This window comes from Macaca mulatta, chromosome 3 (genome assembly GCF_049350105.2).
Source record: "Macaca mulatta isolate MMU2019108-1 chromosome 3, T2T-MMU8v2.0, whole genome shotgun sequence".
In the NCBI taxonomy this organism is placed as follows: domain Eukaryota; kingdom Metazoa; phylum Chordata; class Mammalia; order Primates; family Cercopithecidae; genus Macaca; species Macaca mulatta.
Genome location: NC_133408.1, coordinates 110,417,073 through 110,438,397, shown reverse-complemented (window position 1 = coordinate 110,438,397; position 21,325 = coordinate 110,417,073). Strand labels below are relative to the sequence as shown.

Sequence of the window (21,325 nt, the reverse complement as noted above, 5' to 3'; positions counted from 1 at the left end):
AAACTTGGCAGTAAATGAAAATATTTTCAGAGAATAAAAAGGTCGGATAATTTGTCACAAAAAATTGGCAATAGGCCAGGCACAGTGGCTCACGCCTGTAATCCCAACACTTTGGGAGGCTGAGGTGGGTGGATCATGAGGTCAGGAGTTCAGGACCAGGCTGGTCAAAATGGTGAAACCCCATCTCTACTAAAAATACAAAAATTAGGCAGGCATGCTGGCAGGCACCTGTAATCCCAGGTACTTGGGAGGCTGAGGCAGAGAACTGCTTGAACCCGGGAGGCAGAGGTTACAGTGAGCCAAAATCATGCCACTGCACTCCAGCCTGGGCAACAGAGCAAGACTCCGTCTCAAAAAAATAAAATAAAATAAAATAAAGCAAATTAAAAAAAAGAAAGAAAGAAAATTGGCAATACACAGAATCCTAAAGAAAGTTCTTCAGAATGAAGAAAAATGACCACAAAACTAAAATTTGTACCTACAAAAAATAATGAAGAGTACTGAAAATACTAAGTAAATGTATGAGCGTAAACAATTTTTTTCTGTTCTTTATTTCTTTAAGAAAGGGTGTTTAATGCAACAATGAGCATGGCACTGTGGAGTAAATTATGAGTGTAGATGTAAAATATATAACGAAAAAGAACAAAGGATGGGGGCTAATTAAAATTATGCTATAGCAAGGTTCTTCATATTTCATATGAGGTGATAAAGTACTGCCCTCTAGGCATATGATGACAACTTAAAGAGGACACTAATTCCTAGAGCAACCACTAAAATAATAATGGTTGTAGTAACAAGAAATAGCTGGAAAGTCATTAAAATAATTAAACAGAATACAAGAATACCTTGTTTCAATTCCACTGTGCTTTACTATGACACTTCACACTGTGTTTTTTTAACAAACTGAAGTTTTCCAGCAACCCTGTGTCCAGAAACTCTTATCAGCATTTTTCCAACAACATGTGCCCACGTCATGGGCATAGTCACATTTTAATAATTTTCAGAATATTTCAGACCTTTTCATTATTACTATATCTACTATGGTGATCAGTGACCTTTGATATTATTATTGCTTTGGTGCACTACAAACCATACTCATTTAAGATGACAAAATTAATTGATAAATTGTTTTGTATATTCTGACTGCGCCATAACTCACCATTCCTCTGTCTCTCTCCCTTTAGCAGGGCCTCTCTATTAACTGAGACACAACAACACTGAAGTTAGACCAATTAGTTACCCTACAATGAACTCTAAGTGTTCAAGCAAAAGGAAAAGTCACATATCTTTCATTTTCAATCAAAAGCTAAAAATGACTAAGCTTAGCCAGGAAAATGTATCAAAAGCCAAGACAGACTGAAAGCTTGCTCTCTCACACTAAACAATCATCCAATATAAGAATACCCCTCCCCCCCAAAAAAAAGGTTCTTCAGGGAAATTAAAAGTGCTGCTCCAGAACAGATGAATGATAAACATGAAAAACACTTATGGGTGATATGGAGAAAGTATTAGTGGTAAAGGATAGAAAATCACACCAGACAACATTCCGTTTGTCCAAAGCCTATTCCAGAACAAGGCCCAGACTAGCTTCAATTCTATAAAGGCTGAAAGAGGTAAGGAAACTGCAGAAGAAGAGTTTGAAGCTAACAGAAATTGGAGGTTTGAAGAAAGAAGCTGTCTCCATAACATAGAAGTACAAGGTGAAGCAGTAAGTCCTGATGTAGAAGCTATATGGCAAGTCATCCAGATTTAGTCTAGATCATTGATAATGGTGGCTACACTAAACAGATTTTTCACTGTAGACAAAACAGCCTTATATGGAGAAAAGATGCCATCTACTACCTTTACAACTAGAGAGTAAAAGCCAATGTTTGGCTTCAAAGCCTCAAAAGACAGAATGAGTACCTTGTTAGAGGCTAGTAGTGACTCTAAGTTAAAGCCAATGCTCATTTACTATTCCAAAAATCCTAGGGTCCTCAGGAATTATGCTAAATCTACTCTACCTTTGCTCCAGAAATGGAACAAGAAAGCCTGAATAACAGCAAGTCTGTTTACAACATGGTCTACTAAATATTTTAAGCACACTGTTGAGATGTACCACTTACAAAGAGATTCCTTTCAAAATATTACTGCTCACTGACAACACACCTGGTCTCCCCCGGGCTCTGATGAAGGATATCAATGTTGTTTTCATGCCTACTAAAACAATATCCATTCTGCAGCCCTAGGATGAAGGAGTAATTTCACCTCTCAAGTCTTACTATTTAGGAAATGCACTTTTTGTAAAGCTAAGGGTATTTGCCCTAGTGATTCCTCTGATGGATCTGAACAAAGTAAACTGAAAACCTTCTAGAAATGACTCATTATTCTAGATGCCATTATGAATATTCATGATTCATTGGATGAGGTCAAATATCAACATTCACAGAAGATTGGCAGTTGATTCCAATCTTCACAGATGACTTTAAGGGGTTCAAGACTTCAGTGAAGGAAGTCATCACAGATGTGGTAGAAATGGCAAGAGAAGTAGAATTAGAATTCGACCCTGAACGATATCAACAATGTAAACTGAAACAACAAAAGTCAAAATGTGGGAGGATTAAAGTTTAAAGTTCTTTACAATTTTCTTTGTTTCTTTCTTTGCAATCAAAGTTAAGTTGTCATCAGTTCAAAATAACTTGTTATAAATTTAAGGTATCTTTTGTAAGCCTCATGGTAGTGACAATCCAAAAACCTGTAATAGTTAAACTAAAAAGCAAGAAATTAAAACATACTACCAGAGAAAAATCACTTAACCACAAAAGAAGACAGTAAGAAGGAAGCAGAAAGTTACAACTAAAAAATAGTTACCTCCTTACCTATCAGTATTTATTTATTTTATCAGTATTTATTTATATTTCTATAAAGCTAAATGTAAGTGGACTAAATTCCCCAATTAAAAGACATAGAGCAGCTGAATGTAGGCCACGTATATGCCTCCCACTTGTAATCCCAGCACTTTGGGAGGTTGAGGTGGGAGGACTACTTGAGCCAGAAGTTTACGACTAGCTGGGCAACATAGTAAGATCCTGTCTCTACAAAAAAATTTAAAAAGTAGCCAGGCTGACGTTGCAATGAGCTGTGATCATGCCACCACACTTGAGCCTAGCTGACAGAGTGAGACTCTCTATCAAGAAAAAAATAAAGAAAGAAAAGAAAAAGGAAATTCACCTGAAGGAACTAGAAAAGCAATACCAAACCAAACCCCAAATTAAGATTTAGCACAAAAATAAATGAAACTGAGACTAAGAAAACAATACAAAAGATTGAGTTGAAAAGTGATATTTTAAAGGGAGAGACAAAATCAATAAATGTTTAGGCTAGACTAAGAAAAAAAGAGGCACCAAAAAAATACAATCAGAGATGAAAATGGATATACTACAACGATACAACAGAAATATAAAGGATCATCAGAGACCATTACAAATAATTATGCTCCAACAAACTGGAAAACCTAGAAGAAATGAATAAATTCCTGACACATAAAATTACCAGGAATAAACCATAAAGAAATAGAAAATCTGAACATTCCAGTAACGAGTAATAAGATTGAAGCAGTAATAGAAGTATCTCATCCAAGAAAAGCCCAAGACCTGATGGCTTCACAGCTGCTGAATTCTTCCAAATATTTTTAAATGAACTAATATTGATTCTATTCAATGTTTCCAAAAATTAAAGAGGAAGGCATACTTTGAAACTCATTCTACAAGCCCAGCATTACTCTAACACCAACACAAGGACACAACAAAAAAAGAAAACTACAAGCTCATCCCTGATGAACAAAGATGTCAAGATAGATCCTCAACAAAATACTAGTAAACTGGCCAGGCATGGTGGCTCACACCTATAATCTCAGCACTTTGGGAGGCCGAGATGGCGGATCACCTGAGGTCAGGAGTTCAAGACCAGCCTGGCCAACATGGTAAAATCTCATCTCTATTAAATATACAAAAATTAGGAAGGCACGATGGCAGGCACCTATAATCCCAGTTACTCGGGAGGCTGAGGCAGGGAGAATTGCTTGAACCTGGGTGGTGGAGGGTACAGTGAGCTGAGATGGCGCCACTGAACTACAGAGCAAGACTCCGTCTCAAAAAAAAAAACTAGTAAATTTAATTCAACAACGCATTAAAAAGATTATTCACCATGATCAAGTGGGATTCATCACAGGAATGCAAGAACGGTTCAATATATGAAAATTGATAAGCATAATACATGATGTTAACAGAATTAAGCACAAAAAACATTATCATTTCAATAGATGTTGAAGGGGCATTCAGTAACATTCCACATGCCTTTACAATAAAATCTCCCAAAATATTAGGTATAGAAGGAAAATACCTCAACTCAATTAAACGCCATATATGACTAACTCACAGTTAACATCATACTGAGTGGAGAAAATCTAAAACCTTTTCCTTTAAGAACCAGGAGAAAAATGATGTCTACTCTTACACATTTTATTCAACCTAGTACTCAAAGTCCTAGACAGAGTAATTAGGCAAGAGAGAAATAAAGGGCATCCAAATTGGAAAGGAAAAAGTCAATCTGTCCTTGTCTGCAGACCACATAAACACCTATTTAGAAACACCTAAAGAAACCAAAAAATGTTGCATAATACAAAATCAACGTATAATACTCAGTATCATTTCCATATGTCAATAGTAAACAATCTGAAAAATAAATCAAGAAACAAATCACATAACAGCATCAAAAACATAAAATATTTATAAAAATTTATTTTAAAAATGTGAAAGATACATAAACTCTAAAAACTACAAAACAATGCTGAGAGAAATTACAGAGGCTTCCATAAATGGAGAGATGCCATGTTCCTAGATAAGACAAAATGTTAAAATATCCATTATTCCTAAATTCATCTATAGATTCAATGTAATCACAATTAAAATTCTAATATGTTTTTAATAAAAACTAAACCTTTGATAAATTTTATGTGGAAAATAATCAAAACAATCCTAGAGAAAAAGAACAACTGTAAAAGACTCATATTGTCCCATTTCAATATTACTATAAAGCTAAAGTAATCAGAAAGTATGATCTTTGCATATGGGTACACAAAGAGAGTAACAGAAAAGAACACAGTCCAAAATCACAACCAAACATATTATAGCAAACTGATATTTTAGTAAGGTGCCAAGGAAATAACTTTTATGAAAAAGTCTTTTCAACAAATGGTGCTAGAATATCTAGATATCTGTATTTTAAAAATCAATCTAAACTGTTGTATTTCACACACATAAAAAATGGGAGATAAATCATAGAACAAAATATAAAAGTAAAAATTATAAAACTTAGCATAGGCAAATAACTTGGTAATCTTCAAATAAACAAGGATTTCCTGGAGAAGACCATAAAAATACTAGCTGTGGAACACGAATTGGGAAATTATGTTTCATCAAAATTTTTAAATTGTCATCAAAAGATATCATTGAACGAGAAAAAAAAAACAAGTCATAACTTGGGGAATAATATCTGCAATACATATACCTGATAAAGAACTTCTATGTAGAATACATGAAGCATTCTTACATTATCAATTTAAAAAAGATAAACAGAAGGAGAGAAAATGAGCACTTGGAAAAAAAGATACAAAACAGGCCAATAATCACAGGAAAAAATGCTCAGTATCATTAGTAATAAAGAAACTGCAAGTAACCACAACAAAATACCAATTCACATGTACTAGAGAAGTTGAAATTTAAGACTGACAATGCTAAATGTTAATCAGAATGTGGAAAGACCAGAACTATCAAATACCGCTACTGGAAAGGCAAAATTATAACAAAACTCTGAAAGACAATTTGTTCATTTCCTTCTTTTTTCTACTGTGGTCAAAAACACAAAACATAGAATTTATCACCTTAAAACATTTTAAGTTAACAATGGTATAAACTATCAGAACACTGTTTTTAACATTTCTCTGATCTTTTATCTTGAAAACTGAAATTCTAGTTCCACTGAACAACAAATCCTGTTTGTTCTCTCCTCCCAGATCCTGGCAACCAACATTTTACTAAGAGTTTGACTACTCAAAGAGGGATCATGCAGTATTTGTCTTTGTGTGATAAGCTTATTTCATTTAACACAGTATTCTCAAGGTTCATCATGTTGTAGGATATACAGGATTTCCTTTTTTTGTAAGGCTGAATAATATTTTATTGTATGTGTATACCACATTCTCTTTACACATTCATCTGTTGATAGACACTTAAGGTAATTTCCACCTCTTGGCTACTGTGAATACTACAATCATGATTACACAAATATCCCTTTAAGATCCTGTTTTCAATTCTTTTGAATAGAGACCTAGACGTGGGATTGTTAGATCATACAGTAACAATTTTGAGAAGAACCTCCAAACTGTTTTCCAAAGTGTCTACACCATTTTACATTCCATAAATAGTGCACAAGAGCTGCAATTTTTCCACATCCTTGCCAACACCTGTTATTTTGTTTTTCTTCTTTTAATAGTGACCAAATGGTGTAAGATAATTCATTTACTATTATGGTTTTGATTTGCATTTCCATAATGATTAGGGATGTTGTGCATCTTTTCCTATCACTCTTGGCCATCTGTATAACTTCCGTCGAGATATGTCATTACAATATTTTGCACATTTTTAAATACTTTTCTTTTTCCTGTTGTTGAGTAGTATGAGTTCTTTATATATGATGGATGTTAACTCCTAATCAGATATATGCTTGCAAATATTTTCACCCATTCTATAGGGTACTTTTTCACTCTGGTGATTGCTCCTTTGCTGGGCAGCTTTTTAGTCTGATACACTCCCACTCACTATTTTTGTTATTTTTGTCTGAGCTTTTGGTATCATATCAAAGAAATCATAGTCAAATCTAAGAAGCTTTTCCCTTACATATGCTTCTAGGAATTTTGTCGTTTCAGGTCTTTAATCCATTTTGAGTTTTTTACATGTAGGGCAAGGTTAAGGGAACACCTTCATCCTTTAGCATGTGGCTATCCTGTCTTCCCAATACCATTTGCTGAAGAGATTATTCTTTCCCATTTTGTAGCCTTGATACAAACCCATGCAGATTATTTGAGTACACATATGAGAACTTCTCGGTTCTCTACTCTGTTCCACTAAGTCTACATTTCTATCTTTATGCCAGCACCATACAGTTAATTACTGTAGCTTTGTAATAGGTTCTGAAATCAGGAAGGGTGAAGTGCAAAGAAACATCATTGGGATTTTGGTAAGAATTGCACTGAATCTGTAAATTGTTCTGGGGAGTATGGCTGTCTTTACAATATTAGGTCACTTCATGAACATAGTATGTGTTTCCATTTATTTGTGACTTTTCGTGTGTGTGTGTGCACGCGTGTGTGTGTGTGATGGGGTCTTGCTCTGTTGCCTAGGCTGGAATACAATGGCACAATCACAGCTCACTACAGCTTTGATCTCCTGGGCTCACATGATCTTCCCACTTCAGCCTCTGGAGTAGCTGGGACCACAAGTATGCACCACCACGCACAGATATTTTTATTCCTGATATTTTATTGCAAAGTACAATAGAGATTGCATTCCTGTTCATTAAGTAAAAATATGGCAAGGCAGGAGAATACCCCTTTCAACCCACCCCTGCTGAGAGGTGACAACCTGCTAGCAGCCTTCACTCGCTCTCAACACCTCCTCAGGCCACAGCGTCTACTCTGGCCAAACTTGAGGAGTCCTTCAGTCTGCCACCGCATTGTGGGAGTCCCTCTCTGGGCTGGCCGAGGCCAAAGCCGGCTCCCTCTGCTTGCGGGGAGGTATGGAGGGAGAGGCGCGGGCGGGAACTGGGGCGGCGCATGGTGCACGCAGCCGGAACCCACACTTGGAGCAGCTGGCGGGTGCTGCTGGCCCCAGGCAATGAGGGGCTTAGCAACTGGGCCAGCAGCTGCTGAGGGTGTGCTGGGTCTCCCAGCATTGTCGGCCCACCCGGAGCTGTGCTTGAATTCTCACCGAGCCTCAGCCACCTCCCGACTGAGCAGGGCTTGGCACCTGCAGCCCACCATGCCTGAGCCCCTGAGTCCACCCCCAACCCACCCCCCTCCCCACCCCCTGGGCTCCCGCACGGCCGGAGCCTCCCCAACAGCCACCGCTCCCTGCTCCAGGGCGCCTGGTCCCATCAACTGCACAAGGGCTGAGGAGTGCAGGCACACGGCGGGGGACTGACCGGAAGCTCTACCCGCAGTTTCCCTATGCTTTTGAGGTCTTATATAAGAAATCTTTGCTCAGACCAGTGCCATGGATTGTTTCCCCACTATTTTTTTCTAGTAATTTTATAGTTTCACATCTTAGATTAGTCTTTAATCCATTTTAAATTGGTTTTTCTATATGCTGAGAGATAGGGGTCTAGTTTCATTCCTCTGCATATGGATATCCAGTTTTCTCGGCACCATTTATTAAAGTGACTTTTTCCCCCAATACATATTTTTGGCACATTTGTAAAAAATGAATTTACTATGAATGTGTGGGTTTATATCTGTGTTAAATTTGAAGTCAAATAATGTGATGTCTTCAGCTTTGCTCTTTTCTGCTTAGGATTGCTTTGGCTATTCTGGGTCTTTTGTGGTTCCATATAGTTATGGTGACCATAACAGTGTCCATGTCACTGTTTCCCCAACTCCAGGGAGCATTACACAGAAAGAGACCCTTTGTAATTAAGAGAAAGAGAGGGAAGAGCATGAAAGACTTTGTCTGGTAACCTAGGGAATTCTCCTTTATCTTAATAAAGTACATCACAGCAGTGTACTAAGGAGTCTCCAAGAGTCATAGTATTCCTGGGCTTAGGGATCCCACTAGTGCTGAAATAGTATAGTGACCATAGGCTTAGGTTACAACATTCAATCCCTTTTGACTTCATGAAAAGCCTTCTCAAGAAGGATGGTACAAATAAGCCCAGAATGAGAAGATTAAAATAAATAATTAACTCTTTAATGTCCAGACATTAAAGAACATCTACAAGCACCAAGAACATCCAGGAAAACATGACCTCAAGAAACTAAAAAAGGCACCACTGACCACTCTGGAAGTGAAGGAGATATATGACCTTTCAGACAGGAAATACAAAGGAGCTATTTTGAGGAAGCTCAAAGAACTTCAAGATAACACAGAGAAGGAATTCAGAATTCTATCGAGAAATGTAAGAGAGGCTGAAATAATAAGGGAAAGTCAAACAAACTCTAGAACTGAAAAATTCAACTGACAAACTGAAAAATTCATCAGAGTATCTTAACAGCAGAATTGGTCCAGCAGAAGGAAGAACCGAGCTAAGACAGGCTATATGAAAATACATAGAGAAAAAAAGAATCTGAAAAAAATGAAGCATACCCACAAGATCTAGAAAACAGTGTCATAAGGGCAAATCTATGATTTATTGGCCTTAAAGAGAACATAAAGAGAGAGACTGGGTTAAAAGTTTATTCAAAGAAATAACAACAGAGAACTTTTCAAACCCAGAAAAAAACATGAATATCCAGGTACAAGAAGGTTGAAAAACACTAAGAATATTCAATCCAAATAAGATGACCAAAGGCATGTAAATCAAACTCTCAAAGGTCAAGGATAAATAAAGAATCCTAAAAGATGCAAAAAGAAGAAGGAGAAGGAGGAGGAGGAGGAGGAGAGGGGGGAGGAGAAGGAGAAGGAGGAAGAGGAGGAGGAAGAGAAGGAGAAGGAGCAGCAGCAGCAGCAGCAGCAGCAGCAAGTAACACAAAGGAGCTCTGATACATTTGGCAGCACACATCTGAGCAGAAACCTTACAGGCCAGGAGGGAGTGGGATCATTCATACATTCAAAGTGCTGAAGGAAAAAAAAAATCTTCCAACCTAAAATACCATATCCGGCAAATTTATCTGTTAACTCTGAAGGAGAAATAAAGTCTTGGCCAGACAAACAAAAGCTAAGGGATTTCATCAATACGAGACAAGTCTTACTAGAAATCCTTAAGGGAGTTTTTCAATCTGAAAGAAAAGCATGTTAATGAGCAATAAGAAATCATCTGAAAGTATAAAACTCATTGACACTAAGTACACAGACAACTACAGAATAACACTGCAACTGTGGTGTACAAACCACTCATATCTTTAGTAAGATGACTAAAACACAAGTCAACAAAAAATAACTGATAAACAAATGTAGTAAAGCTTCAAGATACAAAACGAACATACAAAAATCAATAGTGTTTCTATTTGAACAATTTGTGAAAGAAAACAAGAAAAGTAATCCCATATAATCACAAATAAAATAAAATACCTAAGAATAAACTTAATCAAGGAAATAAAAGATGTCTACAAGGGAAACTGTAAAACACTGATAAAAGAAATTGAAGAAGACACAAAACAATGAAAAGATGCTCCATGTTCATGGATTGGAATAATCAATATTGCTAAAATGTCCATACTACAAAAAGCAATCTGCAAATTCAAAGCAAACCATATCAAAATACCAATAACTTTCTTCACAGAAATAGAAAAAATAATCCCAAAATGTATTACTATATGGAACCACAAAAGACCCAGAATAGCCAAAGCAATCCTAAGCAGAAAAGAACAAAGCTGAAGACATCACATTATTTGACTTCAAATTTAACACAGATATAAACCCACATATTCATAGTAAATTCATTTTTTACAAATGTGCCAAAAATATGTATTGGGGGAAAAAGTCACTTTAATAAATGGTGCCGAGAAAACTGGATATCCATATGCAGAGGAATGAAACTAGACCCCTATCTCTCAGCATATAGAAAAACCAATTTAAAATGGATTAAAGACTAATCTAAGATGTGAAACTATAAAATTACTAGAAAAAAATAGTGGGGAAACAATCCATGGCACTGGTCTGAGCAAAGATTTCTTATATAAGACCTCAAAAGCATAGGGAAACCAAAGCTAAAAATGTACAAATGGGATCACATCAAGCTAAAAGGCTTCTGCACAGCAAAGGGAATGATCAACAAAGGGAAGAGACAATCCATCGAACAGGAGAAAATATTTGCAAGCTACCCATTTGACAAAGAAATAATAACCAGAACACATAAGGAGCTCAAACAACTCAATAGGGAAAAAACTAATAATCCCATTAAAAATGGGCAAAAGATCTGAATAGACATTTCTCAAAAGACAACATTAAGAAATGCTCAACAGCACTTATTATCATAGAAATACAAATTAAAACTACAAAGAGATACTATTTCACTCCAGTTAAAATGGCTTTTATCCAAAAGAGAGGGAATAACAAATGCTGGCAAATATGTAAAGAAATAGATAAACAAAACATGGTACATACACAAAATAGAATATTATTCAGCCATAAAAAAAATGAAATATTGACTGGGGGACATTATGTTAAGTCAAATTAACCATGCACAGTAGGCTAAATATGTGGGAACTAAAAACAAAACAAAGACTGAACTCATGGAGATACAGTGCCAAATAATGTTTCTTTATCAGAGGCTGGGAAGGGAAATAAAGGAATGGCTAATGGGTATAAAACACAGTCAGACAGAAAGGGTAAGATCTACTATTCAGTATCCCAACAGGGTGGCTACAGTTAACAATAATTTATTGTATATTTCAAAAAAAGCACAGGAGTGGAATTGGAATGTTCCTAATGCAAAGAAGTGATAAATGCTGGATGTGATGGATACCCCAATTATCCTGATTTGAACATTACACATTGTATGCTTATATCAAAATGTCACATGCACCCCATAAATATGTATAACTATCACATATTCATAATTTTTAAATATTAAAAACTTGTTAAAATTTTTAAATATAGGTTGTCACAAATTTGATTATCACTTTAGAATAACTTCTTAGGAGTTGAATTCCTAGCCAAAGAAGACTCATTTTTTTATATTTTTAATTGTGCAGATATGTATATTTTCAAAGCTTTTACAGTGCCTAATGCAAAGTCTAAAAAAGTTCACAAAGGAAAAGAAGAATCAAGTTCCACAGTTTCGAGGAAAGGCTCTAGAAATACACAATTAATAACAATTTTTGTGTGCAGGTACCACAACCTGGTCAAAGGGTAAACCTCTGCAACAACAACAATAATAAAACAATAGCAGTCAGGCATGATGGCTCACACCTGTAATCCCCAGCACTTTGGGAGGCTAAGGCAGGCAGATCGCTTGAGCTCAGGAGTTCATGACTGGCCAGGGCTACATAGCAAAACCATGCTTCTACCAAAAGTACAAAAAATTAGCTGGGTGTGGTGGTGCATGCCTGTGTCCCAGCTATTCGGGAGGCTGAAGTGGGAGGCAGAGGCTGCAGTGAGCCAAGATTGTCACTGCACTCTAGCCTGGATGAAGAGTGAAATCCCACGTCAAAAATAAATAAATAAAAATAAAGTAAAAAATAAAACTATGGCAAGTCTGACAATGCCTAAGGGAAATCAAAGAACAATCAAGTAATTCTTTCTTAAGAAAGCTAGACTGAGTTAAAGGAAGACAAATGTAGAGAAGAAATACCAGATTTAAGAAAACAAATCAAAGATCTAGAAGTAGGTTATCAAAGTATTCCCAGAACGTAGCCCATTTACAATTCTTCCTTGACCATGAGTTTATTAAGGAAAAGTATATGTTATAAAGAAAAAAAAAATAGGGCTTGTGAACTTAGTAATCACTAAGTCTTTGATATGTCTGACAGGAGAAAACCATTGAGTTAACTACTATAGACACTAGGCAACTTACAGAAACATCTAGAATACAGATCTTCTGGTTCTCATTCTACTGTTCTGTCCTCCATATTTTCCCCATTATACAATGTAAAAATGTGAGTTACATGTCAAGTAGTTCAAATCCCAAGTTGTATTTAAAAATCAAATAGTAGCCATTAAAAATATTCATCATCTATACATACAGGTAGTGAAATATTCTATTTTTTTAAAGAAATAGTAGTAGTACCATAACTGCAAGAAAGATAATCAACAAAATTCTTAAAGAGAATTTGGCCAACACATTCAAAATATAAGCAAATAAAAATATTGGAAACACAGAGATTACTTCAGAAACAATTCTACTTAATTTCTTTAATAAATTACTGCTTAAATACTCTATCTCCCAAATGTATTTTTCCATTTCAAAAATTATTTCTAAAACAGAGTTATAATTTTAAAAGGCACTTACCATCCATATGACATACTGATTAATATAATCAGGATCACTGAGTTGATTTATTAATGGAAGAAGAATTCCTCGTGCAAGGATTTCCTGAAAAAAAAAAAGTAAAAAACAAAAACAAATTTAATCTATTTCTCAAAACAGCATAACGTAAATATTCCAACACAATGCTGTTACTTAAGAAAAGTATGATATACATGCAAGTAAAACTTGATAACCAACACAGTCTTATAAAAAGATGACTCTGCCTCAGTTTAGATAAATGAGATAAAGTTACCTGTATCAACTTGGACACATCTCCACAGTAACAACTGTGGAATGAAATAAAGCAAGATGATACCTCTAGTATGTTAGCATTGATGTCGATTTTAAAAAGACAAAATATAAGATTAACAGTGTTTATGGATTCATTTATCTTTATTAAAATTATAGAAACAGAAAAGGAAAGGAAAGGATACACACTGATTTTAGAACTGCTTCCAAGGGAGGAAACAGAGCAACTATAGTACATTATCAACACTGGTTACATCTAGGTGATTGGTACATAAATGTCTACTGTATTATTCTCTATGCTTCTCTGTGTTTGAATAGTTTCCTAATAAACATTTTAAAAATAATAGATATGTTAATCGACTCGACATTCTCTAAAATCTACCTTCCCATTCTTTGCAGTTGTTTATGCTTCTATATATTAATATTCTGCCCTTCCTTTAAAAACTGACTGCAGAATCAATTACCCTGTTAAATAAAACTTGATCATTCCAACAGAAATATGCTTGAAATACTCATGCCCTGTATCTACAGCATTTATCACTTGATATTTTCTCTGTAATTATAAGTCTTACATTTTTCTAATAGATGGCAACTATCTAGGAACCCTCTATATGAGTGGAATTGGTCACTTATCTATTGAATTATTTATCCTCAAAAATATTTACCTTCCTCATCCCATCTTCTCAAGGTCATTGTTTTAAACAGGGCAGGCATTTGATAAATGAATAGAAAAAAAGAAACTAAGAATTTAGTACTGATTCTATAAATACAATGATTTCACCTGGTATTACCCTTTAGTGCCAGTAATATATAAATTTATGAAACCTAATTTCTTAAGAATATTAGGGGAGATTAAATAACAATAAGCTTAACAGGATGTTTAATTTTTCTAATTAAAGGATCATTTTCTCTTCCCAGATCTCTAATTTATTTGTGCCATTTTCTCGTGTAAGTTCACAGAAGGTGGTCTTTATTTTTAGTAAGCTGTACAAGTCTCTTTTGTAAGCTATACAAGTCTCTGCCAACCATTACCCCCATGATGAATCAGTATTTCCAAAACGCTGATTTGGAGGCACCAGTAATTTTCTGAAATGTCTTTGGAGACACTTCACAGTCTGAAATGACAAAAAATGGCTTCTTTCAAGGTTAGTTTTAGTCTCCTACTTCTTTAAAATTGTATTTGTGTATGTAATTCCTTCCTTCAAACTATGTCTCCAGTCACATGTTCAAATTTTAAAATGTACTTTGTTAGGAGAAAATTCACACACACACACACACACACACACACACACACACGCACACTTTTTCAAATGTTTCTTTTCAAAAGGAGAAAAAAACACCTGGGGAAAATTTCTGATTAAATTATGTCTTTCTTATTAGTTGGTGTAATTAGTCGATTTGTACTAGAAAACTCCTAATCTGTCACATTAAAGGGTTTGGTTAGTCAAGGGCTAATCATATGACTCAAGGTCCTAGTGAGAGCTCTAAATATTCCAAGCAAGTAGCCACTTCCACATAATTCCTACTTTAAGATCCCCAATTTTTAGAAGACAGCACTGTTTGTCAAACATGGGGCCTAAAAGATACAAAGTCATTGAAGCCATATGTTAAAGTAATAAAACATAGTAATGGCAAGAAAGTAGAGGCAATTAAATAGCAATTATCTTAAATACAGTGACTTACACAATCTATACAAAGTATCCGTACAAAGAAAATTAAAACTCTTTCATCTGTTATTTAATCTAAACAAAATATCTTCTGAGAAATCTTAGAATTACTGACAAAAGAAAACAAAGAAAGAGCTAAAGGAAAAAAACTGACTTGCTAAATGCATGGTCTGTAATTATCCTCGCTCAATTAGATTCAACCAAAAAGAAATAAAATACTGGCCTAAAAGAGAAATTTATTATAAAAAAAAAAGTGCTCATTAAAATCCTACCTATTTTAAATAATCTCATGTAACAAGGAAGATTTTCATTTGTGGCTCTTAGGAGTCAACTTAATCTTCAAGAAGCTGCAATAGCACATGCACCACAGCCAGCAAGATGGTAAATGGGTTTCCTTTTGCAATAAAACTGATTGTCTGACTGAGCATCTGCTATGTGCCAGTTATTATGTTAAGCACTAAGTATATATTTATGATAAATACAGATATAGTCTCTGTCCTCATTAGAGTTACAATTCATCTGGGAGAAAGAGGTACCAAATTAACAACCAAATTACCATCTTAAAATATGGTAAATGCTATGAAGGAAAACAATTGGATGTTATCGATAATAACAGGGAATTATGAGGGAGATTTAGATTGGGTGGTCAGGGTGGGCATCTCTAAGGAAGTGACATGAAGTGAGATGAAGAATGAATACAATTTAGCTGACAGAATAAGAGGAATCGGTTTTTTGTTTTTTTGTTTTTTTTTTTTCCTGAGATGGAGTCTCGCTCTGTCACCCAGGCTGGAGTCCAGTGGCGTGATCTCAGCTCACTGCAAGCTCCGCCTCCCGGATTCACGCCATTCTCCTGCCTCAGCCTCCCAAGTAGCTGGGACTACAGGTGCCCACCACCACGCCCGGCTAATTTTTTTGTATTTTTAGTAGAGACGAGGTTTCACCGTGTTAGCCAGGATGGTCTAGATCTCTTGACCTCGTGATCCGCCCACCTTGGCCTCCCAAAGTGCTGGGATTACAGGCGTGAGCCACCGCGCCCGGCCGAAGAATCATTCTTAACAGAGAAAAAAAGGACATTAGAGAAGCAGGGAGAAAAATGGCACTTTTGGGGGAAAATGCCAGTGTGGCTAGAGTATAGTGACCACTAACAAAGACTATCCTTGACCAAACTTAGGCTCCTCTGAATCCTCCACCCATTTACACCCTAACCTTTGAGTTTCCATGTCTGTTCATCTTTTCATTGTTGTTTTAGCAAGAATTCTATCAAGTGGGTTTAGACAGACCTCCCTCACCCTAAATTCCTCAGTCCCCACCCTTTGTGTCTGAATATCCCAGCCTGCTCTCAACAAGAATCCTATTAAGTCTGTTTACCCATAATTCCCACTTACACCTGATGTTTCCTTTCAGTAATTTGCCATCCACTGATCCCTGGCCTGCTCCTTGGCTATAAATCCCAACTTGTTCTTGTTGTATTCAGAATTGAGATCAATTCTATACCGAGGTCACATTTCCCCTACTGCAACAGTTGCTAGATAAGGTCTGTTTTTTAGTACACTTTACTGTCCAGCTCCGGTTTTCCTTGACATTGCTTGGCATGAAGGCTAGAGAGGTAAATAAAGCCACACTACGTGCAAACCTGTAAGCCTCTTGGAGGACTTGAGATCTGAAAAATTTACTAGATGATCATACCACTTACTAGGATGGAGAGAAGACTAAAAGGCAGACAGGATATGGATGTAAGAATAAGACTTCCACTTTGGACATTTAAGTTTTAAAAAGCTATGAGTCACTCTAGTGATGACTTCAAGAGGGCAGCTCAGAGTTGCCCGGAGCTCAGAAGGTAAATATGAAATAAAGCTATAAATTTCAAACTCATTAGCATTTGGAAGGTGTTTCAAGCCACAGTAATGGATGAGCAAGAAAAAGTCCTGGGATTTAAGATCTTGAATATTCAAAATTTAAGCAGAAGAGAAGTTAAGGAGTATAAACATGACTAAAAAGGAAAACAAAGGTGACTAAAAATGAGACCAGTGACATGAAAGAAAAGAGAAAATAGAGTTTCAAAAAGGAAAAGATGGCAAGACATGCAAAATGATGCTGAGATTCCACATAACAGTAGCTGGCTGGAGTATTATGGAAACAGATTATTATGCCAAATGGATATTCTGCATGAACAAGTGCTATACCTGATTAGTACTATCTTCCTTCAGTGGCAGATATGAATCTAGTGATAGACATCCAGGTACTTGTCACCCTTGATAAAGACCAGCTCAAATAATTGGCCTTAACAATATATAATAAGGCTCCTCCCATCAACACTAAGCACTTTCTATTACTTCACGTAAGTACCATTAACATACCTGAGAAGTACACTGAACTCAAGCTAGGTAGACGTTAGGAAATTGTATGGTATTGCTTATAAACAATACCATACAAGCATAAAAGCAAGTCTCAGGATTTGTTATCTATTTTGCAGATACAGATATCTGTATCTATGATCTCTTTAGTTTGTCTAAAGAGTAAAGAGATCATAAGCTTTCGTTTTTAGGAAAATTCAAAACTTTCATTTCACCCATTCAACCAGGACATGGTCTTATGTAGCTAGCATTTCTAAATCATTACCAGCAGCCAAAGGCAAATGTTATTCCTTTAAATTTACACACAGAGCTTTACTCTGAAGGTTTATACTCAGGGAATAAAGAGTCCAAGACTACTATTCTCATCTGACATTAATTTTCCAATTACAAAAAAACATAATCTTAACTGCACAGTTTTTAAAGTTTCTGTCCAAAAATGTTATTTTTATCTAACCTGATTTAGATAACACTAGGGTATAAGAAAATTTAAAACAAACTTTTGTCATAACCAAAAACCAAAGCACCTATCAGCCAGAGACTCCTGGGGGATTGGGGGGAGGTTTCCATGAACCTGAAGTTCCCCTAGAAGCTTGGGTTTCAGGTGACCCTTTCAACACCATTTTCATAATAATGCTAAGACATTATTTAACTTTTCACTCTTGTTCTTTCATGTACATACAGTGACCTTTACAAAAGTTACATGATGCTATGATGCTCTATCTATGTATCAGGTAATGAAATATATGCTTGTATATTTTCATGTTTTAAAAATTTCTTAGTTTTCACTTATAATATGTAAATATTTTAAAGAAAACCAACATAAACAAAAGCTCTTTAGAGTTTTCAATAAATTTTATGAGTGTAACAGGGTCTTAAGACCAAAAATTTTGAAAACTGCTGCTCTACGTTTTTTTACAGGTATGATTTGGTATGAGTTTAAGCTTACCCTGACAAAGTATCGCATGATCTTGTTCTGGAAATCTCCAGGAGGTAGCAATAAATATAATAAGACCTCACACAAATCCCTTAGGAATCCTAAAAATAGAAAAAGTAGCTATCATAACATTAGAAAATATAAAGTCTACACTTACTCTTGATATATAAGGTACATAAAAAAGGTGGAAATAAGCAGTTCTCTGCCTAAAATGGCTTATTATTTTAGTAATTAGTACACATTAGTATTCATTAAAAATTCCTTCATTATTCTTCAAGTAGTAACTATTCATTAATCAACTTAATTGTTTTTTAATTTTGCTGTTTTAACCAGTTTTTTGAATCATAAAAAATTTCATTACAAGTCTTTTCTCCCAAAATAGTTTTAGATGGACCAGGTACTTTGTAATTCTACCACACATTAATTAGCTTTCCATACTTAAAAGTTATTCACACATTTTAAAATATAGCTGTAATTCTTCTTTCAAAGAAAAACCTCCACCATCTCAGCAGGCTATAACAAAGGAAAAAAAGAGTATGCTTGTCTACTCTGCTGATTTAAGAGAGCTCAACTTACATAAAACTATTGCACATCAGTATATCTATGAGTTACATTCTAAGTTACTATAATACAAATTGACCCTTGAACAAAGAGTCTGAATTGCTTAGGCCCACTTTTATGTGGATTTTTTTCAGTAAATAAATTAGAAAATTTTTTAGAGATTTGTGACTATTTAAAAAACTCAGAGATGAACCGCATAGCCTAGAAATATAAAAAAAAATTAAGAAAAAGGTATGCCATGAATGCATAAAATATGTGCAGATACTAGTCTATGTGTTACTCAATTTTTTACATTATTGGTAAGGGTTATGGTTAACAGTGGGCTGTTAGTATTTAAGTTTTGGGGGGACAAAAGTTATGCACAGAATTCTGTCTGCACAGGGGGTCAGTACCCCCAACCCTCTCACTGTTCAAGTGTCAACTATATTTCTTAACAGTGCTAATAAACTGGCCATTAAAAGCTGAACTATACAATAAAAATAAAAAGAAAAGGGAAAAGAAAGGAAATAAATAAAAATATTTAAAACATTTTCAAAATCTAAGAAAACAATTTCCACAACTAGAAGAGCTTTTCTATCGTTGTTCCTGTGCTGACACTTCCTGGGAATATAATTGCATAAGTGATTCTCTTAATTTAAAACTGTGCCAATTAACAAAGACTTAATACGTGCAAAACTGGGAAAAGATAACGTCCTTAGCTAAAACTTGTCTAGTGTAAACTCCTACAAATAAAAGACAAGCCCGTTGAAATCTATAAATTTGGCCGGGCGCGGTGGCTCAAGCCTGTAATCCCAGCACTTTGGGAGGCCGAGATGGGCGGATCACGAGGTCAGGAGATCGAGACCATCCTGGCTAACACGGTGAAACCCCGTCTCTACTAAAAAATACAAAAAACTAGCCGGGCGAGGTGGCGGGTGCCTGTAGTCCCAGCTACTCAGGAAGCTGAGGCAGGAGAATGGCATACACCCAGGAGGCAGAGCTTGCAGTGAGCTGAGATCCGGCCACTGCACTCCAGCCTGGGCCACAGAGCGAGACTCCGTCTCAAAAAAAAAAAAAAAGAAATCTATAAATTTTATTTGAAATCACTATATTCATTCCCTTAGGAAATATTTTATGGTAACAGGTATACTTCTGAAGCAAAAATAATAAATTCAAGAGGAAGAGAAATCACTACAGATAAAAAAAAATCCAATTATAAAATGTTTATGTTTGCTATATTTTAAAAGTAGATTGATAATTTCTTTTCTTTTTTTTAGACAGGGTCTCACTCTCGTCACTCAGGCTGGAGTGCAGTGGCATGATCACAGGTCACTGCAGTCTTGACTTCCCAGGCTCCAGTGATTCTCCCACCTCAGCCTCCTGAATAGCTGGGACTAAAGGTGTGCACCATCACAGCCAGCTAATGTTTCGTACTTTTAGTAGAGACAGGGTTTTGCCATGTTGCCTAGGCTGGTCTTGAACTCCTGGGCTCAAGCAATCCAGGCCCTTCGGCCTCCCAAAATACTGGGATTACAGGCGTGAGCCACTGCACCCAGCCAGGACCAGTTAATTATTAAAGATGGCCTTTAAAGAAGAAAACAGAATCTGGAAACTACTTTTAAGAATTACAAAATAAAATAAAATGAATAGCATCTTTACTATGCTACCTGCCCAAAGTAAGAATAATTTTACCCTTAAGATTTGTTCACTGGTTCTGCTAACTTGACTCTAGCCAGTTATTATTGTCAAAAAAGTTAAATTGAAAGAAAACCTTCTTCATCTTTGGGGGAAGTGCACACTAGATCACGGCAAACCTCCTTTTCCATTTCAACTTCAACTTCAAAGAAGGTATCTACAAGATCTTCTGCTGTACCTGAAGAAAAACAATTCAAGATATATAAAATGATAAAAGGAAAACAGATTTTTAAATCCTAGTTTTCAAATGGAATAAAGATATTACCTTTTACTTGATCATCTTTCTCTGTTATTTTCTGTTGAGCCTTTCTGAATACTCGTAAGTGTGTGCCAAAATCATCTACAATGCGTGTAGTAAAATAAGGTTGCCAGTCTATTTCTTTTGACCTTATAAAAAACACATTACATAAAAGAATTATATAAATGCTTTATCAGAAAATATAAATTCATTTTAATGACTACTGACAACATGATTGTCTGAGACTGTAAATTTAAATTGAGATTTTCATTATTGCCTGTTAGTATTGTTTCACAAGATCCAAAGTAAATCTTCACTAAGTCTTCTAACAATATTACTTGAATTATTTCATGTGCCAAAGTTTAAAACTACTATCTAAATGCTTAAAATAGTAAAAGAAATTAATTTTTTTCCAGTTAAATTTGAAGTG

General features: G+C 35.6%; 1 protein-coding gene across 19 annotated transcripts in view; it reads right to left on the bottom strand.

Annotated features, from left to right (window-relative positions):
* SNX13 (sorting nexin 13) overlaps window positions 1-21,325 on the bottom strand; it is a 177,517-nt gene that overhangs the window by 91,046 nt on the left and 65,146 nt on the right. For all 19 annotated transcript variants that reach the window (XM_077998037.1, XM_077998040.1, XM_077998038.1 and 16 more), the window contains 4 exons: window positions 20,923-21,044; window positions 20,734-20,835; window positions 18,435-18,523; window positions 13,201-13,284 (listed from right to left, as the gene is read on the bottom strand). In XM_077998037.1, the coding sequence (XP_077854163.1) occupies window positions 13,201-13,284; window positions 18,435-18,523; window positions 20,734-20,835; window positions 20,923-21,044 (397 nt within the window). The remainder of the gene's footprint in view (window positions 1-13,200; window positions 13,285-18,434; window positions 18,524-20,733; window positions 20,836-20,922; window positions 21,045-21,325) is intronic.